Source organism: Oryctolagus cuniculus, chromosome 21 (genome assembly GCF_964237555.1).
Source record: "Oryctolagus cuniculus chromosome 21, mOryCun1.1, whole genome shotgun sequence".
Lineage (NCBI taxonomy): Eukaryota > Metazoa > Chordata > Mammalia > Lagomorpha > Leporidae > Oryctolagus > Oryctolagus cuniculus.
In genome coordinates, this window is record NC_091452.1 from 15,740,667 (window position 1) to 15,761,737 (window position 21,071).

At 54.0% G+C, this 21,071-nt stretch overlaps 1 protein-coding gene across 19 annotated transcripts in view; it reads right to left on the minus strand.

Annotated features, from left to right (window-relative positions):
• Window positions 1-157: 157 nt before the first annotated feature.
• Window positions 158-21,071, minus strand: part of CIT (citron rho-interacting serine/threonine kinase) — a 182,021-nt gene continuing 161,107 nt past the window's right edge. For 12 of the 19 annotated variants that reach the window (XM_051826615.2, XM_051826613.2, XM_051826611.2 and 9 more), the window contains 10 exons: window positions 20,896-21,031; window positions 19,088-19,227; window positions 15,529-15,621; window positions 14,044-14,152; window positions 13,343-13,471; window positions 12,723-12,803; window positions 10,890-10,968; window positions 10,585-10,764; window positions 4,663-4,966; window positions 158-2,559 (listed from right to left, as the gene is read on the minus strand). In XM_051826615.2, the coding sequence (XP_051682575.2) occupies window positions 2,527-2,559; window positions 4,663-4,966; window positions 10,585-10,764; window positions 10,890-10,968; window positions 12,723-12,803; window positions 13,343-13,471; window positions 14,044-14,152; window positions 15,529-15,621; window positions 19,088-19,227; window positions 20,896-21,031 (1,284 nt within the window). In that variant the 3' untranslated portion in view covers window positions 158-2,526. Of the gene's footprint in view, window positions 2,624-4,662; window positions 4,967-10,584; window positions 10,765-10,889; window positions 10,969-12,722; window positions 12,804-13,342; window positions 13,472-14,043; window positions 14,153-15,528; window positions 15,622-19,087; window positions 19,228-20,895; window positions 21,032-21,071 lie in introns of all 19 variants that reach the window. The other 7 variants (XM_017349606.3, XM_017349601.3, XM_017349605.3 and 4 more) reach the window with 3 other exon arrangements.

The window sequence follows — 21,071 nt, forward strand, 5'->3', positions numbered from 1 at the left end:
AGCCGGTCCCCAAGGGCCCACCTCCCTGCACCCACCACCACAGGGCTGTCCCAGCCGGTCCCCAAGGGGCCGTCTCCCCGCACAGGGAGCCGTCGCCGACCCCAGGCAGCGTTTTCAAGGCCTCTCAAGGAAAGAGGATTGCAGGGCAGCCAGCAGGTGGAGATCATTGCTTTATTTCACTACTGTTCCACAACAAGGTCCGTTCCTCTCACGGTGGGTCCTCCAACTGTTCCTGTGTTCTCTTCTGCGCTCAGAATAAAAAAGGGAATGAGGAAAGAGCCTGTACTGCTGGGGACCTAGAATCTTACTTATGCTAAGAAGCTTCTGACGCAGTTTCGTGTCCCGGTGTTCCCTGCTGGCATCGTGGTGGTCGCACGGGGCTCCCCCGCTCCTGGGAAGGGCAGCTGGCCACAACTACCACCGTCGAAACCAAGAGTAAGTGTTGAAAAATGCACCTTTTACAATAAAAAAGTAGAAACCAATTCAATTTCCTTTTTTGTTTTTTTACGAATATAAAGTTTCTTGTAAATATGTACAGTCTTTTGAGCTAGTTCTATATAGCGGGAAGCATTTCACAGATGGAACACACAATATACAGTGTCAGGGCGTCAGCTGCCCGTTTCTCATGGAGCGCCTAAATGAAATGCCAAGACTGAAAGACCAAACTCAGGGACCCTTCCAAACGCTTGTGGACCAAGAGACAGAAACTGCGGCCAACATTCAGTCCAATCTGCCCTGGGGGAGGGGGCTGGGGGCGGGGATGGGACCCTGAACACACCAAGCGACACAGGGGACACAACAGCAGGACACCTGCCAGCGACGCTACAACATGGAGGTTCATGGGCGTTTCAGACAAAAAAGCACTTAGGTTAAGAGACGAGCAGGAAGGAGCCAGTGTTTGGGCCAGGTTGCAATCTGGAGAGCGACCTGAACTGCGGACACACGGGTTAAGAACACGGTCATGTTCGCCTGCTGTGGTGGACACAGGTCTGCCTTTTAGCCTACACCTAGGGTGCGCCTTGGTGGACGAGGCGTGCCCAAGAGAGTCATGGAGAATCCAAAGCAAGAGGTGCCTTGTGGGAGATTAAAGGCAGAAGTAAGGCCGCTAGTTAGCTTGCCAACTGCAGAGCCTCTAGGTTGGTTCTGTACCGGTTGCCAGGAATTCCACACCCTCCCGGAGGGGAGGGAGAGAGGGTGGGAGCCGCACTGCACCGGAGGACTTCCCGCCCCGGCGGGGCTGGGAGAGTTGAGCTGCGGCTCTGCCTCCCACCTCCTGGTCTTAGATCTAGCCCTAGGGAAAGGCTCGTCTAGAAGTCACAGTTTCCTGGGGTAGAACCGTGCTGGGCTGTGTGTGAACAGAGCGCCCGCGGGGGAGCCAGCAGGGGAGCGCGGCGGGCGGGCGGGCGCCGAGTGTGACGTGGTGCTTCGCTGAAATCCTTCTCTGGTCGTAAGGCTTGAGCGTTTTGTGTTTTGTTTGTTCAGTGCTACAGACTGCAGCTTGGTGTGGCCATTTAGTTGGCAAAGTGGTCAGAGGGTCTTGAGTCGGCGGGGGCTATGCTATGGGGCGGTGCTGATACAGGCAGAGCGACCCGGGCCGGGGCAGCCAGGCTGGGGCAGCACATGCAGGGAACCGCCATGCACAACTCCCGGGAGGGGGGTCTTCCCCACCCCAGCGCCCGCATGGACAGGAGGTGGGTGTCCCCAGTCCCCCCCCCCCCGACCCCGAGAGCCGTTAACGCTGGCGTCACAGCCAGTCTTTAGCATGCTTTCCTGGCCACAGCTACGATGGAGAGTGGGGAGCAGGCTGGGGGAGGATGCTGAGGGGCAGGGAAGGAAAACTCTGTAGAGGTCCCTTGGCCCCAAGTCACTGCCTGCGAGCTGAGGCCCGCTGACCTCCGCTGACCTCCGCTGACCTCCGCTGACCTCTGTACATTCTCAGCTGGTGGGAGGGGAAGTCATTGAGGCCGTCAAAGGCAATGAGAACAGTAAACATTCGGCTACGGTTTCGCCCTGGGGAAAACAGGGCCAGCTAGGAGGATGGACTTGAACGAGAGTGAGCCTACTAGAGTGCTAGCCAACGGACGGGGACTCTTCTACGCTGCGTGCCAGTGGCAAAGACCTGATGGTGGGATCTAGCTAAAAAGGACTACAACAGGAATTACATTGCTATTCAAATCTATTAAGAATTCCGTGGTCTTTAAAAAAAAAAAAAAAAAAAACGGAAACAAACCAAAACCAAAAGAAAAACCAACCAAGCCTACGATCTGAGAGCAGCTAACTAGGAGTCTAACCACGTCGTAGTCAGGAGGCGTCCCGGTTGGTTTCCTCTGATGAACTGGTACAGGCTAAAGCTTTACAAAAGTTGCTGAATGCTTTGAAGGAGTAACAAAGTGCAAAGATGACTGCAGGAAGAGCCGAGGAGCAGCCACAGCCACCTGCACCTCCGGGAGACGGGTGTCCGTGCCGAGGCGGGTCTGGGCCCGGCTGTGCCGGGGGCGGCTGAGCCGACGGCCGCTGCGGTCCCCTTCAGCGGAGTTCCGTGGTGTGTTTGGTATTTTCCTGCAGATTAAGATGAGGAGTTGGTTTTTCTGGCTGAGATTTATACTGAAGACTGGTCCCAGACCTAGGAACAGAACGAGGAGGGGGGGGTTTAGCCATCCCAGCCCACAGGACCCCAGAGGTTGCCGGGCTCACTCTGCACAGTCCACACAGGAGCGCACGGCGGCTGCCGTGAGTCCTGCCCCGCGGAGCTGGCCCCTGTCGCTTGGGCTCAGTCAGGGAGCGGAAGCCACTGAGCAGTCCCTGAAGCTCGCTGTGGACTTCTGCTGCGCGCACACACACATGGCTTTATTGGCAAATCAGAAAGAATAAGAGGGCCGGTGCCATGCTGCAGTAGGTTAATCCTCCAGCCGCGGCGCTGGCATCCCACGTGGGCGCCGGTTCTAGTCCTGGCTGCCCCTCTTCCAATCCAGCTCTCTGCTATGGCCTGGGAAAGCAGTAGAAGATGGCCCAAATCACATGGGAGACGGGAGAAGGCACCTGGTTCCTGGCTTCGGATCGGCGCAGCTCCGGCCACTGCGGTCATTTGGGGAGTGAACCAGCGGAAGGAAGATTTCTCTCTGCCTCTCCCTCTCACTGTAGCTCTACCTCTTAAATAAATAAATAAATCTTTAAAAAAATAAAAAAGGATAAGAAAAAACACGTGGCTGGCTTTTCCTCTCTCTACCAGTAAAGGCGCCCAGGACATCAGTCCCTTGTTGAGAGTGGTCTCCGGGAACTGGCTGGCCTCCCCTGCACACGGGAGCCCCTCGTCTTCAACACATCCACCCACCTCCTCAGCTGTCAACCCCAAATTACATGGACGATACATGCACGTGATTTAGTTTTCAAAAAATGCAAAGTGCTTGCAGGCAGTGGCCTCTGGCACTGTCTCTGTGGGGCTTTCCGGGGAGAAACCGGTACACACGAACACGAACTGGGTGGGCGTGAGAGGCGGAGCACAGAGCAGTTCGTGTGGTTGCCCTCGTTCGTGTTTAGAAAGGGAGAGTACAAGGAAACTTCAAAAAGCTCATTGAAAAATGGAACTAAAGGTTAAGTTTGGGGCAGGCGCTTGGCACAGCACTTGAGACGCCCACATCCAGTATCAGAGCGCCTGGGTCCAAGTCCCAGCTCCACTTCTGATCCAGCTTCCTGCCAATGCACACCTGGGAGGCAGGAGGTGATGGCTCAAGTACTGGGGTCCCTGCCACCCACGTGGGAGACCTGGACGGAGTCTCCAACTCCTAGCTTCAGCCTCGACTGGCCCAACCCAACCCCGCTATTCTAGGCATTTCAGGGGTGAACCAGTGGATGCAAGATTTGCCTTTCAAATAAAATGGGAAAAAAAATCAATTACAAAACAACTTTATTTTGTTGCAAAAAAATTTGAAGGACCAGTGTTGTGGTATAGCAGATACAACTGCAACCCACAATGCCAGCATCCCATATGGGTGCCAGTTTGTATCCTGGCTGCTCCACTTCTGATCCAGCTCTCTGCTGATGGCCTGGGAAAGGCAATGGAGGATGGCCCAAGTGCTTGGGCCCCTGCCACCTAAGGTGGGTGACCCGGATGAAGCTCGTGGCTCCTGGCTTTGGCTTGGCTCAACTCTGGCTGTTGCAGCCATTTGGGGAGTGAACCAGTGGATGGGTGCGCTCTCTCTCTCCCTGTCTCCAACTCTGACTTTCAAATAAATAAATCTTATAAAAAATTTTTTTGAATCCTCTGCTTTTATAACTTTCAAATAAAAATACATGTTGAGATATATGCATAGTTTTTTTAATAATACATATTTTCCATGAACTTTTCGAAGACCCCTGGTGGACACTCATATCTGCTGGTGTAGACAGGAGACCTCTAGAAGCTGCTAACACTCACCTTGGGGGAACGAAACAATCTGCCTGGGGTAGCCATCATGGTTTTAGACCCACCCACAGGCCCCCCGCCTACTTAATCACACATGTAATCTGTTTGCGTAGGAGTCCTCTTCTACAATGAAGTATGTTTTCTTCCTGGTCTCATACACCTCACAAAGCCTCAAGTGCAGTCACAGAGGCCCCAAGCCCTGAGCCCCAAGCCCCTCCTCTGGCTCCGCGGCAGACGCGCGGGCTCGGAGGGAGCCTTACCTTGTTAACCTGGGACAGTGGGGTCCTCACGGCTCCCACCGGCAGCCGGCCCCTGCTGCTGTCTTCGAACAGCCTCCCGGGGGACCGCTCCCTCCGCGTGCTCAGCATGCGGCCCGGGGACTTCTCGCGCTCCAGGGGACGGCCGGGAGACTTGTCTCTACGCAGCTCTGTCCGCCCCTCGCGGTAGCGGTGGGGTGTGCTTGGCTCTCGGGGGTGGCTGGGGCCTTCGGGTGGTGCCGGGCTGGAGGCCACGCGCTTGGTGATGTGCTCGTTGTACGTCGGCGGGCCTCGCTTGTTGGGGCTGCTGGCAATGAGAAGAGGCAGGGAGCTGAGAATCTTCTCTGAGCAGCCAGCCCCCTGCTCCAACCTGCACACTGAGGTCAGAGGTGACACCTGGAGCTCAGATTCCTGCTTTATTTTGGTGGAGCACACCAGGCATCTGGCCCGGGTGAGAGCTCCGACTCGGTGAGCACCTGCGGCAGGGCATCCCAAGCGGGCATCGGTCCCTGATGTGCCTCAGGAAAGGATCAGACAGCTCTGTGAGCTAGGGACGGATGAGCATGACCACCGTCCTGCAGGCTGGAGAGTCACAGAGCCTGCCCGTGGAGAGGCCCAGACTCGCCCGAGCAGGTGAGCGGCGGGGCTGGGATTGCAGCCCAGGGCAGTCTGACGTCATAATCCCCACGCTATATCCCACTGACCTAGTATTCCCTGGAGCCCAGGAGGCTCAGAGGGAAGGGGTTAAGCCTGCTAACACCCGGAAGTCAATGACCCGGGAGGACCTTGCATGCAAGATGCGGTTTTGAGAAGGCCTGTGCTGCTCACGGTCAGCTGCCATAGGGTTCCCCTCCTGGCCAGGGGTTCGGTCACCTCCCCCTCCACCCAGGGGGCTTTCCAAGACACTTTGTGGCATCTGATGCTGATGCTTAGAGAGTTGATGACTTTTAGTCGTGGCAATAGGGATATATCCTTACGGAACTCAGCAGAGCAGACCCAACAGTACAGCTGGCTCAAAATATGTCCCTTGCCCCAAGGTCAGTGGTTAATCATCAAACAGATGAAAACACTAGGGGCTTTCCCTGGGACCAATCTACCCCCTCCACCCAGGCCTGGCCTGGACACTGTGAATGAAGACTTCAGCAAACCCAGGCCCCTGACCCCATCTCTCTGAAGTAGCAAGGCCAAGAGATAACGTGGGCCCTTCAAGAAATGCATGGGAAATGCCTCTTATAAAAACATTGCATTCAAAACTTTTTTTACCCAAATAAGCTTATCTTTCCATTCCTGTTTCCCCATGCAATCTTTGAGGTCCTGTGGTACAGTGGAAGCTGAACTTTGATCTGCTGAGTCAACGCCCTCCCATCCCTGCTCAGCAGAGAAACAACGGGGCCCACATTACCTGACGTAATTGGTGCTGGGAAAAGGCAACCGACTTAGACGGGACCAGCATTTACAGTGAAAGTTACCTGAAGGTGTATTTGATTGATCAGGGTTTTATCAAAATTGGAAATCAAGAAAATTATTATTTTACCCTAGATATTTCTAAAACCCAAATTACAATGCACTCACATGCCAAATCTAAAAATGAAACAAATACAAATTGCATACCAACTTCTTTTTGCTCTCATGTTCTCAACAAAGTTGCATGCTCACACGCTAGGGCTTGGGGTTTTGCACTACCATCCTATAGCAGGTCCTGTCTTCAGAACTCCTGGAGAGCACCACCGCTTTTCCCAGAGCCCAGTCTTAGTCCTTGACAGTTAAATCGCTGTCTTTGGAAGAGGTTAACATTTTATCGATTTGACTTTTTTCTTCAAGCATTTGTCCTGCTCTATCGAAACTTCTCTTGTTAACGCCCATTACTGAAAAGCAATGTGCATCAAAGACCCGGCCTGCTGGGAAGGAGAGGCTCCTGGAGGGCCAAATGCCGGTAGACACCTGCTTTAGTCAATAAAGTTTTATTGGCACACTGCCACGCCCACCTGGTTATACACTGTCTGTGCTGCCTTTGCACTGTGACAACGGGACTGAGAGCCGAGACAAGAGACCAGAGGACCGCAGTACTGAAGGCGTGGCCCGCCTGGACCTTCACGGAGAGAGCCTGCCAGTCCCTGCTCCAGGGAGCCGAGGAGTCTGCCCAGCGGAGACGATCCTATTGGCAGTCAGCGTGCCGAGAACAGCTCCCCAGGCCACTCTAGCTGTGCAGGCCCACAGAACGAAGGCTCAGGAGACTGGAACGCTTGTTTGAGATAACTCAGATGCGAACTTCTTGAAATCGAGGATTAGATTCGCATCTAGCCACACAGCTTTGAGACACCGAAGACAAATGAAAAGAAATGCCACGTAGCGGGGGCCACGGTAAGCCTATTTAACGGCAGAGGAACTACGAGGTGTGTCCGCAGGAAGCCAGCACACAGCAAGCGGGAGGCAGCGGTCTGCCCCGGGGAGGAAGGCTGGCCCGGGAGGGCCGTTCAGGACGTCAGCCGAGATCCTCGTGAAGAAAGGAAGTGCCCGTCACGGGGAGCCGAGCCTTCCATCTCGGGACTGCCTCGGGACTGATCAATTTTATGTTTTCTGCAGAGTTGCATTTCCTGCTCTGCTAAACAGACCAGGAAAATGAGGCCTGCAGTGAACCCCAACCAGACAAGCCGACCTGCCCAGAGTGGTCAGAAGCATAGACAGTTCTAGAAGCCAGGGGACAACTGAAGACTTCACAAACTGACTTTGCAGTCACGCCTGGCAACAGCAGGAAAGCAAATGCATTACTTCTACCCCCTGCCACCCCTGCTGGAACCATTTTCAGCCAGAATAAGCCATTCCTCGCCAAGAGGTCACAAAGTCACAGACGCAAGGCCTGGCCACCTGACTGGTGAGGCCAAGCAGAGGGCAGCAACCTAATTATAACGCTTGGTTTCTGGCAGACTTGGGAGATCGAGCCATCCCCAGGCGGAGCCCCTCGGAGGCAGAGCCCAGACAGAGGAGTCCTGGGAGTAAGACGCCCTGACCAACCATGTGCGGCTCATTAATTCCTACAGCGTTCACAACAGCAGAGAGACTATTCACTAGGATGTAGCCTCAAAATACGAAGTTTGCGACTGCCTCTTTCAAGACCTAAGTATTCTGTAAGATTAGATTTGGTTCCTTCACCAAACCATGAGCCCCTTCAGAGTGTAGACAGGGGCTGGTACAGCGGTGCAGTGGGATGAGCCACCACCTATGACATGCCAGAACCCCATATGGGCACTGGTTCGTATCCTGGCTGCTCTACTTCCGATCCAGCTCCCTATTGTGCCTGGGAAAGCAAAGGAAGACGCCCCAAGTGCTTGGGCCCTGGGGACCCAAATGGAGTTCCAGGCTCCTGGCTCTGGCCTGGCCCATCCCTGGTCATTGCAGCCATTTGGGGAGTGAACCAACAGCTAGAAGATCTCTTCTCTCAGACCCACTCTCTCTCTTCTTCTGCCTGTCCCTCTCTGTAATTTGCCTTTCAAATAAATGAATAAACTTAAAAAAAAAAAAAAGAGAGAGAGTGAGTGAGGGTAGTACCTCTGTCACCTCCACATCCCTGGCCTAGCCCATGGGAGGAGGCCCATGTAACTGAGAGCACAGGTAGGGCCAGCAGAATCCTAGCTCACTCTACTGCTCCCCTAGGTTAAGCAATCCCGGGCTTTGTTTCGCAGACCGACATCTCCAACTCCCCACACATCAGCTGGGATCTGGCTCCTGGCCCTCCACGTCAACACAAGGCCAGTCCCGCTTCCTCATACGCTGGTGGGATTCCAAATGCGTGCAGCTCCAGGGAGAAAACCCAGGCACATCTCTCAGAATGACAAATGCACGTCCGCCATCGCCCATGCAGCCGATGCCTCCACATGCAAAAGGACACACGGTCACAGCCAAAGACCGGAAGTGACCCAAACACCCCTCGATAAAGGAACAGTTAAGCAAGTTAAAGTGAGGCCGAGGGGCCAACAGTCTTAGCAGGTTAAGCATCTGTCTGCAGTGCCGGCATCCCATATGGGTGCCGGTTTGAGTCCTGGCTGCTTCACTTCCAACCCAGCTCCCTGCTGTGGCCTGGGAAAGCAGAAGATGGCCCAAGTCCTTGGGCCCCTGCACCTGCATGGGAGACCTGGAAGAAGCTCCTGGCTCCTGATCAGCTCAGCTTCAGCCGTTGCAGCCATTTGGGGAATGAACCAGCAGATGGAAAACCTCCCTCCCTCCCTCCCTCCCTTCCCCTCTCCCTCCCTCCCTCCCTTCCTCTCTTGCTCTGCTTGTAACTCTGCTTCCCAAGTAAATAAACACATCTTTAAAAAAAAAAAAAAAAAAAGGTGAGGCTGTGTGAAAGAATGCTATGCAGGCTTTTTTAAAAAGAAGGAAAAACACATCTTATGCCGACATGGATCAATCTCCAAGAGTGTGCACCACGTGCTATCACTTCTATTGCAGAGAGGGGGAAGAACATTCCAGAATGGCAGAGAAAAGACCTCTGTGGAGCCAGCACTGTGACACAGTGGGTTAATGCCTTGACCTTAAGTGCCGGCATCCCATATGGGTGCCAGTTCGAGACTCAGCTGCTCCACTTCCAATCCAGCTCTCTGCTGTGGCCCGGGATAGCAGTGGAGGATGGACCAAGTCCTTGGGCCCCTGCACCTGTGTGGGAGACCTGGAAGAAGTTCCTGGCTCCTGGCTTTGGATCAGCGCAGCTCCAGCCACTGCGGCCAATTGGGGAGTGAACCAGAGGGTGGAAGACTCTCTCTCTGCCTCTCCTTCTCTGTGTAGCTCTGACTTTTGAACAAATAAATAAATCTTTGAAAAAAAAAAAAAAAAGACCTCTGAAAACCTGTCCCTCCCTAAAAGCAACAAGAACACCGACAAAGCCTGTCAAAATCAACTTTTCAGAACCCCGGAAATTAAGTGTAGCCCTTTGGGCCTCCAAGCCAGGGCCAAGCCAAGAGTCAGGAGCACAGGGCTATTGGCACTTCTGGTTTCCAGCGAGTTCCTAGGATCATCAGCATGTTGCACAAAAAGGCTTGCAACAATCTGAAGAGCAGCTACACAGAAAAGCAAATGAATCTCGGCCGCAAACGGCAAGCCTGTGAATAATTTTTTATGTATCTTTTTTATATGATCCTGATGGCTCCCGACTCTCCCGTACTGGGCTTTGAGCATTATCAAAGGCTGGGGGTTGGGGGACTGCATCTGACCTATTCACCATTATACTCCACCCCACCAGGCAAGCCCAAAACCAGCAAAACAAAATATCTGCTACCATGGTTTGGATATGGTTTGGGGGCCACTGAAGGTGCCTGTGTTAAAGGCTTGGTTCCCAAAACTCAGGGCAATGGTTAATGGGTTAATGTCAACAGTTAGCGGAACTTAGCTGCTGTAGGGCCTTGGGGAGGTTGCTGGGGTGGCTCCCCATGACTTTAATGCTGAGAGCCCACATAAGCACAGATGAGCATGTGCCTGTCTCTCTGCTTCCTGGCTCACTGTGTGACCCTTTCTCTCATGTCCTCCACCACCCACCGCCCTCATCAGATGCCAGACCCAGGGGGCCCCCAGACTTGGACTGTGAACCTCCAAAACCGTGAGCTAAATCCAACCTTCCTTTCTAAGTAATGTGCCCTAGGTATTTCACTGTAATGAAAAGCTAACACATCTGCCAACGCAATGGATGCACACTTCATGGTCCACTCCTGCCAGTCTCTGAAACGCTCCCCAGCGGGAAGACCAGACTGTTCCCTCTCACAAGGGGGCAACTCTACAATTCTGACGCCTGGAAGGGACCGTGTCGTTTCAATGCTGCAGGTCTCAGAGAAACGGGTGGTTTAAATGTGAAGACCGGGAAAGCTCAGCCAGTCTAGCTGAGATGTCCTGCTCTGTAGAAAGCGTCCTGCCCCAGCGCGGAGGGATAGGGGTCGGTACCTGCGGGAGGTGGAGGGGACCCGGTGGTGGTCAGTGCCGGGCTCCTTCACGAGGTTTCCTTTGCAGCAGATGACCCTGACTTTATCCTGGTACGAGGACGCCAGGTAAATGGCTCCCGAGGAGATGGCGGGGCCCAGGTAGCGTGGGTTTGGGATTTCCAGGTACGCTCGAGCAGGGGTCCTGCAGAGTTGCAGACCAGAGTTCAAGTCCATCATAGGTCGTACGTCCATCGCGAGGCAAGTGAGGAAGAAACACACACCCGGACCCATGGCTAGGGTTTTCAAAGACAGAAGGGCAATGCTTACCCCAGCGAGGAGCGCGCCTGGATCTCAATAACTTCCAGTGAGTTGAAGTGGGTCACAAACAGGTAGGGTTCTCTGTAGGCTGCGTGGGCACCATGGAGGAAGAACATGGGCAAAGAAGGGTTGGAAGAGGGAAAATTAAAGCCTGGCTAGATGCGGTTTTTGACCCAACGATCCCATATGAAGGAATTTATCCTGCAAACACACACACGTGCCTGCATGATCGTGCAGTGTCGGGCTTATTCGGTCACACGGTCCGTTACAGCAGCACAACTCATCTGGGTATTACAGGGGAGCCACTGAATTCCGCGGCTGAGTCTGGAACTGGGCACAGCTGTGAACTGCATAAAGCCACTTTCTATGTACTGATATGGAAAAATACCCAAGGCTCATTGTTCAGTGCATAAGCAAGGATCAGAATAATACGTAAGGACCTACCTTACTGGTTCAAAAAAATGCAGGGATCAGAATGTGTATTTTTACGTGTTGTATTTGGGTAAAGTACTGGAAGCATAAGAACCTCCTAAGCTGAGGAGCAGGAGTGGCCTGGCAGGACAATGCTGCCCACGTCCCACACAGAACGCCTGGGCTCTGCCCAGCCCCAGCGCCCAAGTCAGCAATCCCACTAATGCAGAGCCTGGGGGAAGCAGCTGGTGGCTTAAGTAGCGAGGCTCCTGTCACCCACAAGGGAGACCTGGACCTGATGATCTCAATGAGACTTCTCACTGAGTACCTTTTTAAACCATTTGATTGTAAACAACTAAAAAAAAAAATGACAAAGATGGATTTCGGATGCTGAGCTCTTTTTGGTCATCTGAGTAGCCTGTCTCTGTGTCACAGTGTCACTGAAACTGGAGTGGTCACGGCTGGAGCTATCTCCCGTCTGGAAGAGAACAGGCCGTGGGCACGGCCGGGCCTCCTGCGCCACCATGTGTCAGACTGCCGCTCGTGCCTCCCTGTACTCGAGCCCCGCACGGTCTCCTTGCCTGGAATCTGGGCTGACTCTCAGGCCTGCTTTGGCCAACAGAATGTGGTGGACGCAAAAGCTCTGTCTACTTCGCCTTCTGGACTCCCACAGGAGAGGAGCGAGGCCTCCGGCTCCCAGTCCCAGCGGAGCACCCACCTGATGCCCAGCACCGAAGGCCTGCCCCGTTTGTGAGCCCATTTGGGATGTTCTGGTGGCCTCAGAGTCCCTGCTAAGACTGCGAGAAGCAGAAGGGTGCAATCCAGCCGCCGAGTCTCGGGCACTGACAGACAAGCTGTTTGAAGTCTCTAGGTCTTGCCATGGCTTGCCATGCAGCGACAGCCACACAAAACAGGGTACTGTGGCCAAACCGCAGCCAGACCGAAGGCCGCAGAGCCCTAACAGTATTTCAGAATACTCACATTCACAGATATGTGGGGACGCGTTTGCATGGATGCATTTCCTCCTGAACCCAGCCAGCCCACGTTTAGTGACTTACGATCCCACAGGACAAGTGTGCAGAGAGCAGTACAAAGATGCTCACGCTTACCAAAGGACTGAGCAGGACCCAACTGCTCTCCTAACCAAACTCATTCATTAACAGCCTGGCCAGGCCGTGGATTACCAAGAAGCCTTTCCAAAGTGACCGAAATGCACAGGGAAGGTTCTCCGTTCTATCGGGGGAGCCCAGCGGTATCTCTCAAGGCTGGGAAGGCATCTGCCTCCTCAGACGCCTTGCCAGGAACACTTCCTCGGTGACCGTGACGCTGGGTGCTTGGGGTCTAATGGAACCCACAAGCACAGAGCTCACAGCAGAACTCCACCTGCAGGTCCCTCCCAGGACACCGGCTCCTGCACCACACCTCACCTACCGAAGGCCAAGGGCAAGCGGCTCCACTTGAGGTCATCCGTGCGGCTACGCCTTCCGTAAGAATCCACGAACACCCCAAATTCTGTAAGGTGCGGAGAGCACAGGGACGTGAGCACAGCGTGTGGGTGACACTGTGGCGAGGACAAGCAGCAGAGCCCAGGGGATGCCGGCCAGGGTCACTGGGCTGTGCGACCCAAGGCCCGCGGCAGGGCCAGCTCTGTCTTATCAAAAAATTGGGGAATTTTTTTTTTTAATTTACTAAGGTTGCTTTACTGTCTTAGGCTTTATCAAAGAAAGAGTTCAAGTGCAGGGCAGAAGGGGAGTAGGACGGGAAAGGGGAGAGATGGAGGAAGAGATGGGGTGCGGGGCAGATCCAGGGGTCAAAGGTGGCAGGGAAAGAGAGTGAGGAAGGACAAGGAGCGAGCCAGGCAAAGGGGGAAGGAATGTGTGGGGCTGGACCCGGCCAGTGCCCGGATGTGGGCAGAGGGGCCCCCAGGGCCTCGGTGGTGCCAGAAGGACACTCCCTGAACGCCCAGGGCCCCCCAGCCACCCCCAGCCCCAGTAGGCCCAGGCTGGGCTTCCTGGCGTCCCAGAGCCCCCCCGAGAGCAGCCATGACCCACCGTGGAAGCACAGCAAGTACTCCTCTCGCTGCCCTGCGCCGTTCACCTGCACGATCGAGACAGGGAAGCTGTTGGACGAGGAGGCAAACACAGCGGGCGCCAAGGAGTGGTCGTTCTTATCCAGGAATTCTGCGAAGGCGAGCGAGAAGCGGGGCTTCAGCCACAATGTGCCGTGACTCCCAGGGAGGCCGGGCCGCGCGTGGGGTCAGGGAGGGGACACAGATAGTCACGCCATGCCATGCTGTGACTCCCAGGGAGGCCGGGCCGCGCGTGGGGTCGGGGAGGGGATGCAGATAGCCACGCCATGCTGTGACTCCCAGGGAGGCCGGGCCGCGCGTAGGGTTGGGGAGGGGACGCAGATGGCCACGCCATGCCGTGACTCCCAGGGAGGCCGGGCCGCGCGTGGGGTCGGGGAGGGGACACAGATAGTCACGCCATGCCATGCTGTGACTCCCAGGGAGGCCGGGCCGCGCGTGGGGTCGGGGAGGGGATGCAGATAGCCACGCCATGCTGTGACTCCCAGGGAGGCCGGGCCGCGCGTAGGGTTGGGGAGGGGACGCAGATGGCCACGCCATGCCGTGACTCCCAGGGAGGCCGGGCCGCGCGTGGGGTCGGGGAGGGGATGCAGATAGCCACGCCATGCCGTGACTCCCAGGGAGGCCGGGCCGCGCGTGGGGTTGGGGAGGGGACGCAGGCCCTACCCTCGAGCGTGTACTGTTTCATGTCGATCTCGTAGAATTTGTTGGTTCCGATGAGGATACTGTAATTGGTGAAGTGGATACAGCTGCAGGGCTCTGAGGTCTCGATCTCCTGGACCAGGAGGAGGAGGAGGGCGTGAGAGCGAGCACAGGGCCACCCCGCGTCCCCGCTGTTCTGCGTCTGCAGTCACTATTCCTGCACACAGTTGCTAGCCAGACTGGTTCGCGCTGTCACACACAGCCCATCACCAGGCGGGCCTCTCAGGGATCCCGATGGCCTCCTACGATTGCTCTTTGCAAACCCAGACTAAGAAAATCACAGCCCCCAGGGGTCAGAAGCACCGTTTCCGTGAGAGGACACAATGCAAACAGCACTACATTCTTATCAGAGGGAAAAAAAGACCGGGAAAACACTCCAGCTGTTCGAGTCGTGGCTTAGCTTCCTCCTGCCTGGAAGTTCCCAAGGAGAGACTATCACCCACTACACCCATCACCATCGTCATCCTACGTATTCCCACTTATTGTTCTAGGTCAATCCTAATGTCACCAAAGCACCAGGCACGCTCATTCCACATGGTGGCAGCAATGACTTCTGGGAAGCTTCCTGAATCTAAACCCAAACAAGACGCAACGCTCACCACCACTGGGTATGCACTGTCACCTACTAAGCAGGCAGCATCACACAGGGAAAGAATAGGGAAAATCAAACTACAGCTTGAGGCTCAACTTTGTAACTCAGGGTCTCCCCCAGCCTCAACTGCCTCACCTGGAAACCGGATATTACCCCGCTGCTGCTCAGAACCACGCAAAAGTGTTCAAAAGTGACCAGCTGGGTTCCCGGGACCAGTGGGCACTCGGTAAACACACCGCCTGAGCCAGCGGCCTCCACCCGGAATGAAATCATTTCTCTAAGAAGCAGCGCCCCCTGTTTATGGTCCTGCGCCCCTCCTCTCCCTTGCAGGACTAATCACGAGCACGCCTGAGAGAGACCAGGCTCAGGACGGGCAGAAGGCGCTTACTCTCAGCAATGCACGCTCTCTCCAGAACCCAGTCAGAGTTACTGGTCTAACACGCGCCTTGTCCACAGCGCAGCCCCCATCACACTCACTCTGCTCCCCCGTTACGAAGCAAAATACGGCTGGGACAGGCTTTTCCAAAAGGTGATTCGCAGACTCCTCCACGGTCTGAGGAAGCTTCTGACAAGTCCCACCCGAACTGCTAGGTTCCTGGAAGAGCCCCTTCCTTTCCTCCCCGATTCTAAAGAAACCTCTCCTCCACTGGCCAGCTCTCGGCCTTAACAAAAGGCTGGAAGGAGAGGCAGCTCCCAAACAGGAGAAGCAAACTGAGCGAGCAGCAGCTCTGGAGGCCTCTCCAGCAATGGAGGGTCTCACCCTGCAGGGCTCAGCCCAGGCTGAAGGCCCTGGCGCACGCGGACCCCCGAGCCGGCACGTGCAGGAGGGGTGGCGGCTGGGCCGCGCGGGGACTCACTTTGCGGATGCAGTACTTGCTGAGGTTCTCGTTGTAGCGGAGGATGACGACTTTGCTGGGCATGGCTGCACAGATGCAGAGCCCGTTGTCAATCTGAAAAGCAATCGGAGAAGAGGGAAGGAGCAACCCCCCGGGTTGCCAGCTCTGAAGCAGAACCAGGAGAGGACGTGGGTTTGGAGCGGGGCGTCGGCCTCAGCACCACTGGCTGCGTGCAGCTGATCGCTGTGCGCACCTGCCGCCCGGCTGTGACAACCGAAAGCGTGGCCCAGCGTTGCCACATGCTCAGGGATGGCAGGACGGCCTCAGGCTGGGAACCACTGCTCTACCTGGGATCCAGAAAAGGCCACGGGGCCCCTGACACCGCACTTTCTGTGTGTGCCTTTTTGCTGGAGATTCTTTTGACAGCCTTAACCTACAGGGCAGGATGAGGGAGGGGAGAGGGAAGGTGGTAAAAATTGCTGTAACATGGGGCTTTTACAGTACGGCGGCTTAAGCCGCTGCTTGCGACTCCAGCATGCCGTATCAGGGCATCGGTTCGAGTCGTGGCTGATTTGCTTCTAATCCAGCTCCCTGCTGATGCACCTGGGAAAACAGTGGACGATGGCCCAAGTGCCTGAGTGCCTGCCACCCACACAGGAGACCCAGATGGAGTTCCTGGCTGCTGGCTTTGGCCTAGCTCAGCCCCAGCCTCTATGGCCATTTGGGGAGTGAACCAGCAGATGGAAGATCTTTTCCTATCACTGTCCTTTCCTCTCTCACTTTGCCTTTCAAGGTAAAAAAGGAAAAAGAGGAGGAGGAGGAAGAGGAAGAGGAAGAAGGAGGAAGAAGAAGACAAAGAAATTGCTATAAGAATTTAAGAGAAAATGTCAGTCCACAGGAAAATTTCTTAGCTAAGACCTGTATAAACAGCTCTTTCATCAAAACTGTGGGGAGCAACTCAGACTAGACTAAGTTACTGGAATTAAGACTTATTCTATGCATCTGCTCTCCCACAATATGGTGCTGGGAGAGGAGGAAACAGCTTCTACACAGCTGCCTCCAGTTCAACCAATAAACTGTAGGACCTGCTCCTGATTGGAGGAGAGCAGCATACTCGGCGTGTGGGTAGCAGAGTTGGGATTGGTGGAAGAGGACTATAAAGGAGGAGAGAGACAACATGCACCAGGAACATCTATCTGAAGGAACACCTGTGCAGCCCCCGAGAGAGCCGGCCGGCGGTGTGCCGCTCCCCCGCGGAAGTGGGGAAAGTGGCAGGGGGAACCGCCCTTCCACGGAGGTGGAAGGGACGGTAGCCAACCCGGGAAGAACCAGCAGCAAACCCGGGGAGGGCCGAGCAGACAAAAGAACAGCACAGGGTCCTGTGTCGTTCCTCCACGAAGAGGGGGAGTGACAAAAACTCTTTTTCTACAACCAGATTCTTATCATTTACCAAGGATGCAAAGAGGCTCACACTCAAATCAGCCCAGAAATGAAGGCTGGCAGCTGGGGCGGGGTGTGTGTGTGTGATGAGACAAGATGAGATGGGGGAGAAACACGTGAAAAAGGAAATTGTAGTAATTTTCCATTTCTTAGGTTGGGCAGTGGCCTTGTCCAGGACATCATCAGGCTTCATGATTTCTATATATGTTCCAGGCATTTTTTGAGCATTTCGTAAATTATAATGCAAATCATGTTTAATTAAAAAAACTGATTTTTGGAAACTGAAGCAAACATTTCTAAGTAACTCCTTACACACAAAAGAAACCATAAGAGACATTTTTAAGTATTTGAAATGATAATAAATGTATCCATACAAAAGTCTGCTAAGTGTAATAATGACAGTAGTAGTGAGAGGAAAATACATAGCTTAAAAAATGTTTATAGAGGGAAAATACCCTAAAAATTAATGAGCTAAAAAAATTAGAAGAGAGGAAAGACAGAAAAATGAAGGAAGAAAAACAAAGATAAACATAGGAACTAATGACAAATAAAATAATGCTGTACTAAAAAAATAACAATCATGCTATACTGGAGACAATCAATGCAGCTCCAAGGCTTTCCTTTGCAAAGATTAATAAAATCAAATTAGAGCTACGGCCTAAGTAGTAATAGAGATGAAAACAGTGACTCAAAGAAAACACAGAAAGAACATCAAGTAGGAGCAGAGGCACACACGCCTGTCTTGTCACCCCCTTTGTAACTGGTTTCCTCCAAGACAAGCGCTCTCACAGGAAGCCTCCCTGTGCCAGCCGCGCCCTCACTCCACCTTCTGACCCTCTGTTCTGATTTGCCACAATTTAATACAGATATCCCTCAACTTCCCATGAGGGGACAGCCCAATAAGCCCATTATAGGTTGAAAATACCTTCAGTCAAAACCGCACTGCGCACACTAACCTGACAAGCATCCTCACTTAGCCCAGCGTACCTTACCCGTGCTCAGGACACCCCCGTGAGGGCCCCGGCACTACCCTCTTCACCCACCAAGAACCCGGGGAGACGGAGTCTCCCAACAGAGGCCCCCGTGGCTGCCAACACCCCCTCCCCACCCATTCATGAACCCCTTGGAATAGAAGACTCTGAAGGCCCGGTCAAGGTTATGGAATGTTCCAGTAAACGCTGAGCAAGCATGGGAGCTGACGCTCAGTAAGCAGTCTTGCAGGGCGCAGAATGCAGAGTGGCTGTCAACAGTGGGACCCCAGGAGCCTCGGGGGCTCTGCCAATGCCGGGCTCAGATTTCAGTAAGGTTATATACGGAGGTGTGTATACTCCCCAAATTACTCCCAATTTCTTTTAATGAAAAAAAAATCACTTATTTGAAAGGCAGAGAGACAGAGACACCGGGAGAGCTCTCCCATGACTGACTCCCCAAATGCCCACAAGGGCCGGGGCTGGCCCATGCCAAAGCCAGGACATGGGAACTCCATCCAGGTCTTCCATATGGGTAGCAGGGACCCAACTGCGTGAGCTCCTACCAGCTGCCTCCCAGGGTGTGCATTAGCAGGAAGCTGGAATCGGAAACAGCTGGGACCCAAATCAGGTCCTCTGATACGGGACGTGAGTGTCCCAAGTGGTCTCCTAAGCACTTCACCAAGTCACAGCCTGAAAAGAAACATTTTGAAGATGACAAGCAAATACATGTTCCAAGACGTTGGAAACTTTGAAAAAATTCACTGGAGTCCCTCATGACCTGATTTTATGTTACATAAATGTCCTACATTAGAATCTGTAAGTTTCTATCATTGAAACCTCCTTTCATCCAGTTCAGACATGCGGTTCCATGTTAGACTAAGAAAAAAGAAGCTCACGACACACACTCACACACACACACTTTTTTAAACTATGGATTATCCTTTTAAGTTGGTTAATCTCTTTCTCATTTTTCTCAGAGATTTCATTCACATTCAAAAGCGCTACAGACTTCATGGCTGTGTAAATTATCCCACGTCCCTAAAGGCAGCAACAGGAGTTTAGGCCAGTCTGCGGACGCAGGACTTGCAAGGTCCAAGGCCAGACCCGCAGGCAGGACAGCGGGTTTCAAGAACATTCTGCCAGCAGAGGAGCCCCCGAGAAGCACCTACCTTGCCTGCAGCAAACAAGTGGCAGCCCTTGACGGCTTCGAAGACGTTGGGCGAGATGTCGGGCTGGGCGGGCAGGTGAGCCTGCGCCAGGGACTGCTTCACTTTCTTCACGTCCACGAGACACAGGGCCCGCTCTTCTCCTGGGGGTGGGGGTGGGGGTGGGGGAGCAGCCTCTGGTCAGTGCGAGGCCCATCAGCAAAGCCACGCAGGCTGCTCTCTCTCTAGTCACAGGTGGAAACCAGGGGGCCCGCCCAAGCTGAATATTATTTCTTAGAAATAGCTGGGACCGGAAGCGTATCAGATTTTGGATTTTTTTTTTCTGACATTGGAATATGTGCATCTACGACATGAGGTTATCTTGGGGATGAGACCCACATCCAAACACAAAATTCACTTGCGTTTCACTGACACTGTGTACACGTGGCCTGCGGGTCATTTCCACCGCATTCTTAGTGTACCTGCATTTCGATTAGGCCCACCCCACAGGGTCAGGTGTCAAGGAGGTCAAGAAGGTTTGGGTTTGGAGCATTTTGGATTTTCCGACTAGGAATGCTCAACCTTGTTAACACATGCTTGGCCCACGTTGCGGATCCAAGACTGTTAAACGTTTGGGCTTCCTGTCAAGATTCTAGGAGGTGAAAATGCCACAGACGTAACACTGGACGCGCGAGCTGTGCTTGCAAACAGCTCCCCAGCAAAGGACAGGGAGACTGCCACGAGGGGACCGTCTACACAACAACAGGCGTGGCTCCTCCCACAGCCAGATGCCACGCAAGACCTAAGGCAGCTGAGGAAGGGCCGCAGGGTGAAGAAGGCATGATTAAATGCAGCGCACGACCTCGGGCTGTACCACGAATCGGGAAAATCAGTGCTAGGAAGGACATTACCAGGGCCACAGGCAGCACATCCAAGGATTGTATTACAGCAAGGGTTACACCCCCTGAATGCAAAAACCGTACGACGTGAAATCCATTCCAAGTGTAGGACAGCACGGTGGTGAGTGCGTCATCACACTTGTGCGTTTGTCAAAGCCCTCAGCACGCACAGCACCGGGACTGAACTGGAGCCCAACGCAGCTGTGGGGGACGGCGCGTCAGCCCTGCCACTCTGTGGTGGGAGGGGCTGCTTGGACGTGGAGGGAGGGGCCACTGGGAAACGTCCATGCCCTCCCCTCAGCTTTGCTTTGAGTCTAAAACTACTTGAGAGGAAAAAAGGGGGGGCAGGGGAAGATGGAAACACAGAGTCCCTGAAATAAATGACTGTGGATGTTTTGAACATTGAGCCAAAATAGGACTATTTTTCCCTAAAAGAAAGCAAAACAAACTGTGCCATGGTTATGTAAAAAATGCCATTGCTCTTTGGCTGATACGCTGAAGAACTTGGGCTCCTAGCAGCAACTAACTCCCACTGAACCATTTGGTTCAGAAAAAGGAGAGAGAGGACAAAATGAAAGAAGGCAGAAGAGAGGTTCGGGAGCATCCACAGATGTCGGGGAGGACACACGGGAGCAGTGGTCACGGCCCTCAGTGGCACTGATGTAATTAGGGCAAAAGGTTGGCGCTGAATGAGGCTTTGAGGCGCGGCACCCTCCACCTGACACGACGGGGAGGTGTTCTGTGCGGGAGTCAGACTGCGCTAATCCGGACTCCAGGGGGAACTGAATGTGGACAGAGTCCATCAGCCAATGCCTGACTTCACCAGGGACAGAGGGGGAGCCCCTGCCTTTGTGTTTCCCAAGCCTGACACTGGGCTTAGCATGCTGCTTCCTCTAAAGGCAAAGAACAAGCGCCAGGCCCTTGGCCTTGCACCTGCTATCATGAGAAGCTTCTCCAGGTCCTTGATGATATAGATCTGGAAGACCGCTCCGATTCCTGGGACGTGGGTCAGGGAGTTTTTCAAGACATTCAGGGCATACAGTCCTTCCTCGGTGCCCACCAACACCACCTGCAGAGAAGCCCAAGGGCAGAAAGTAAGCACACTCGGG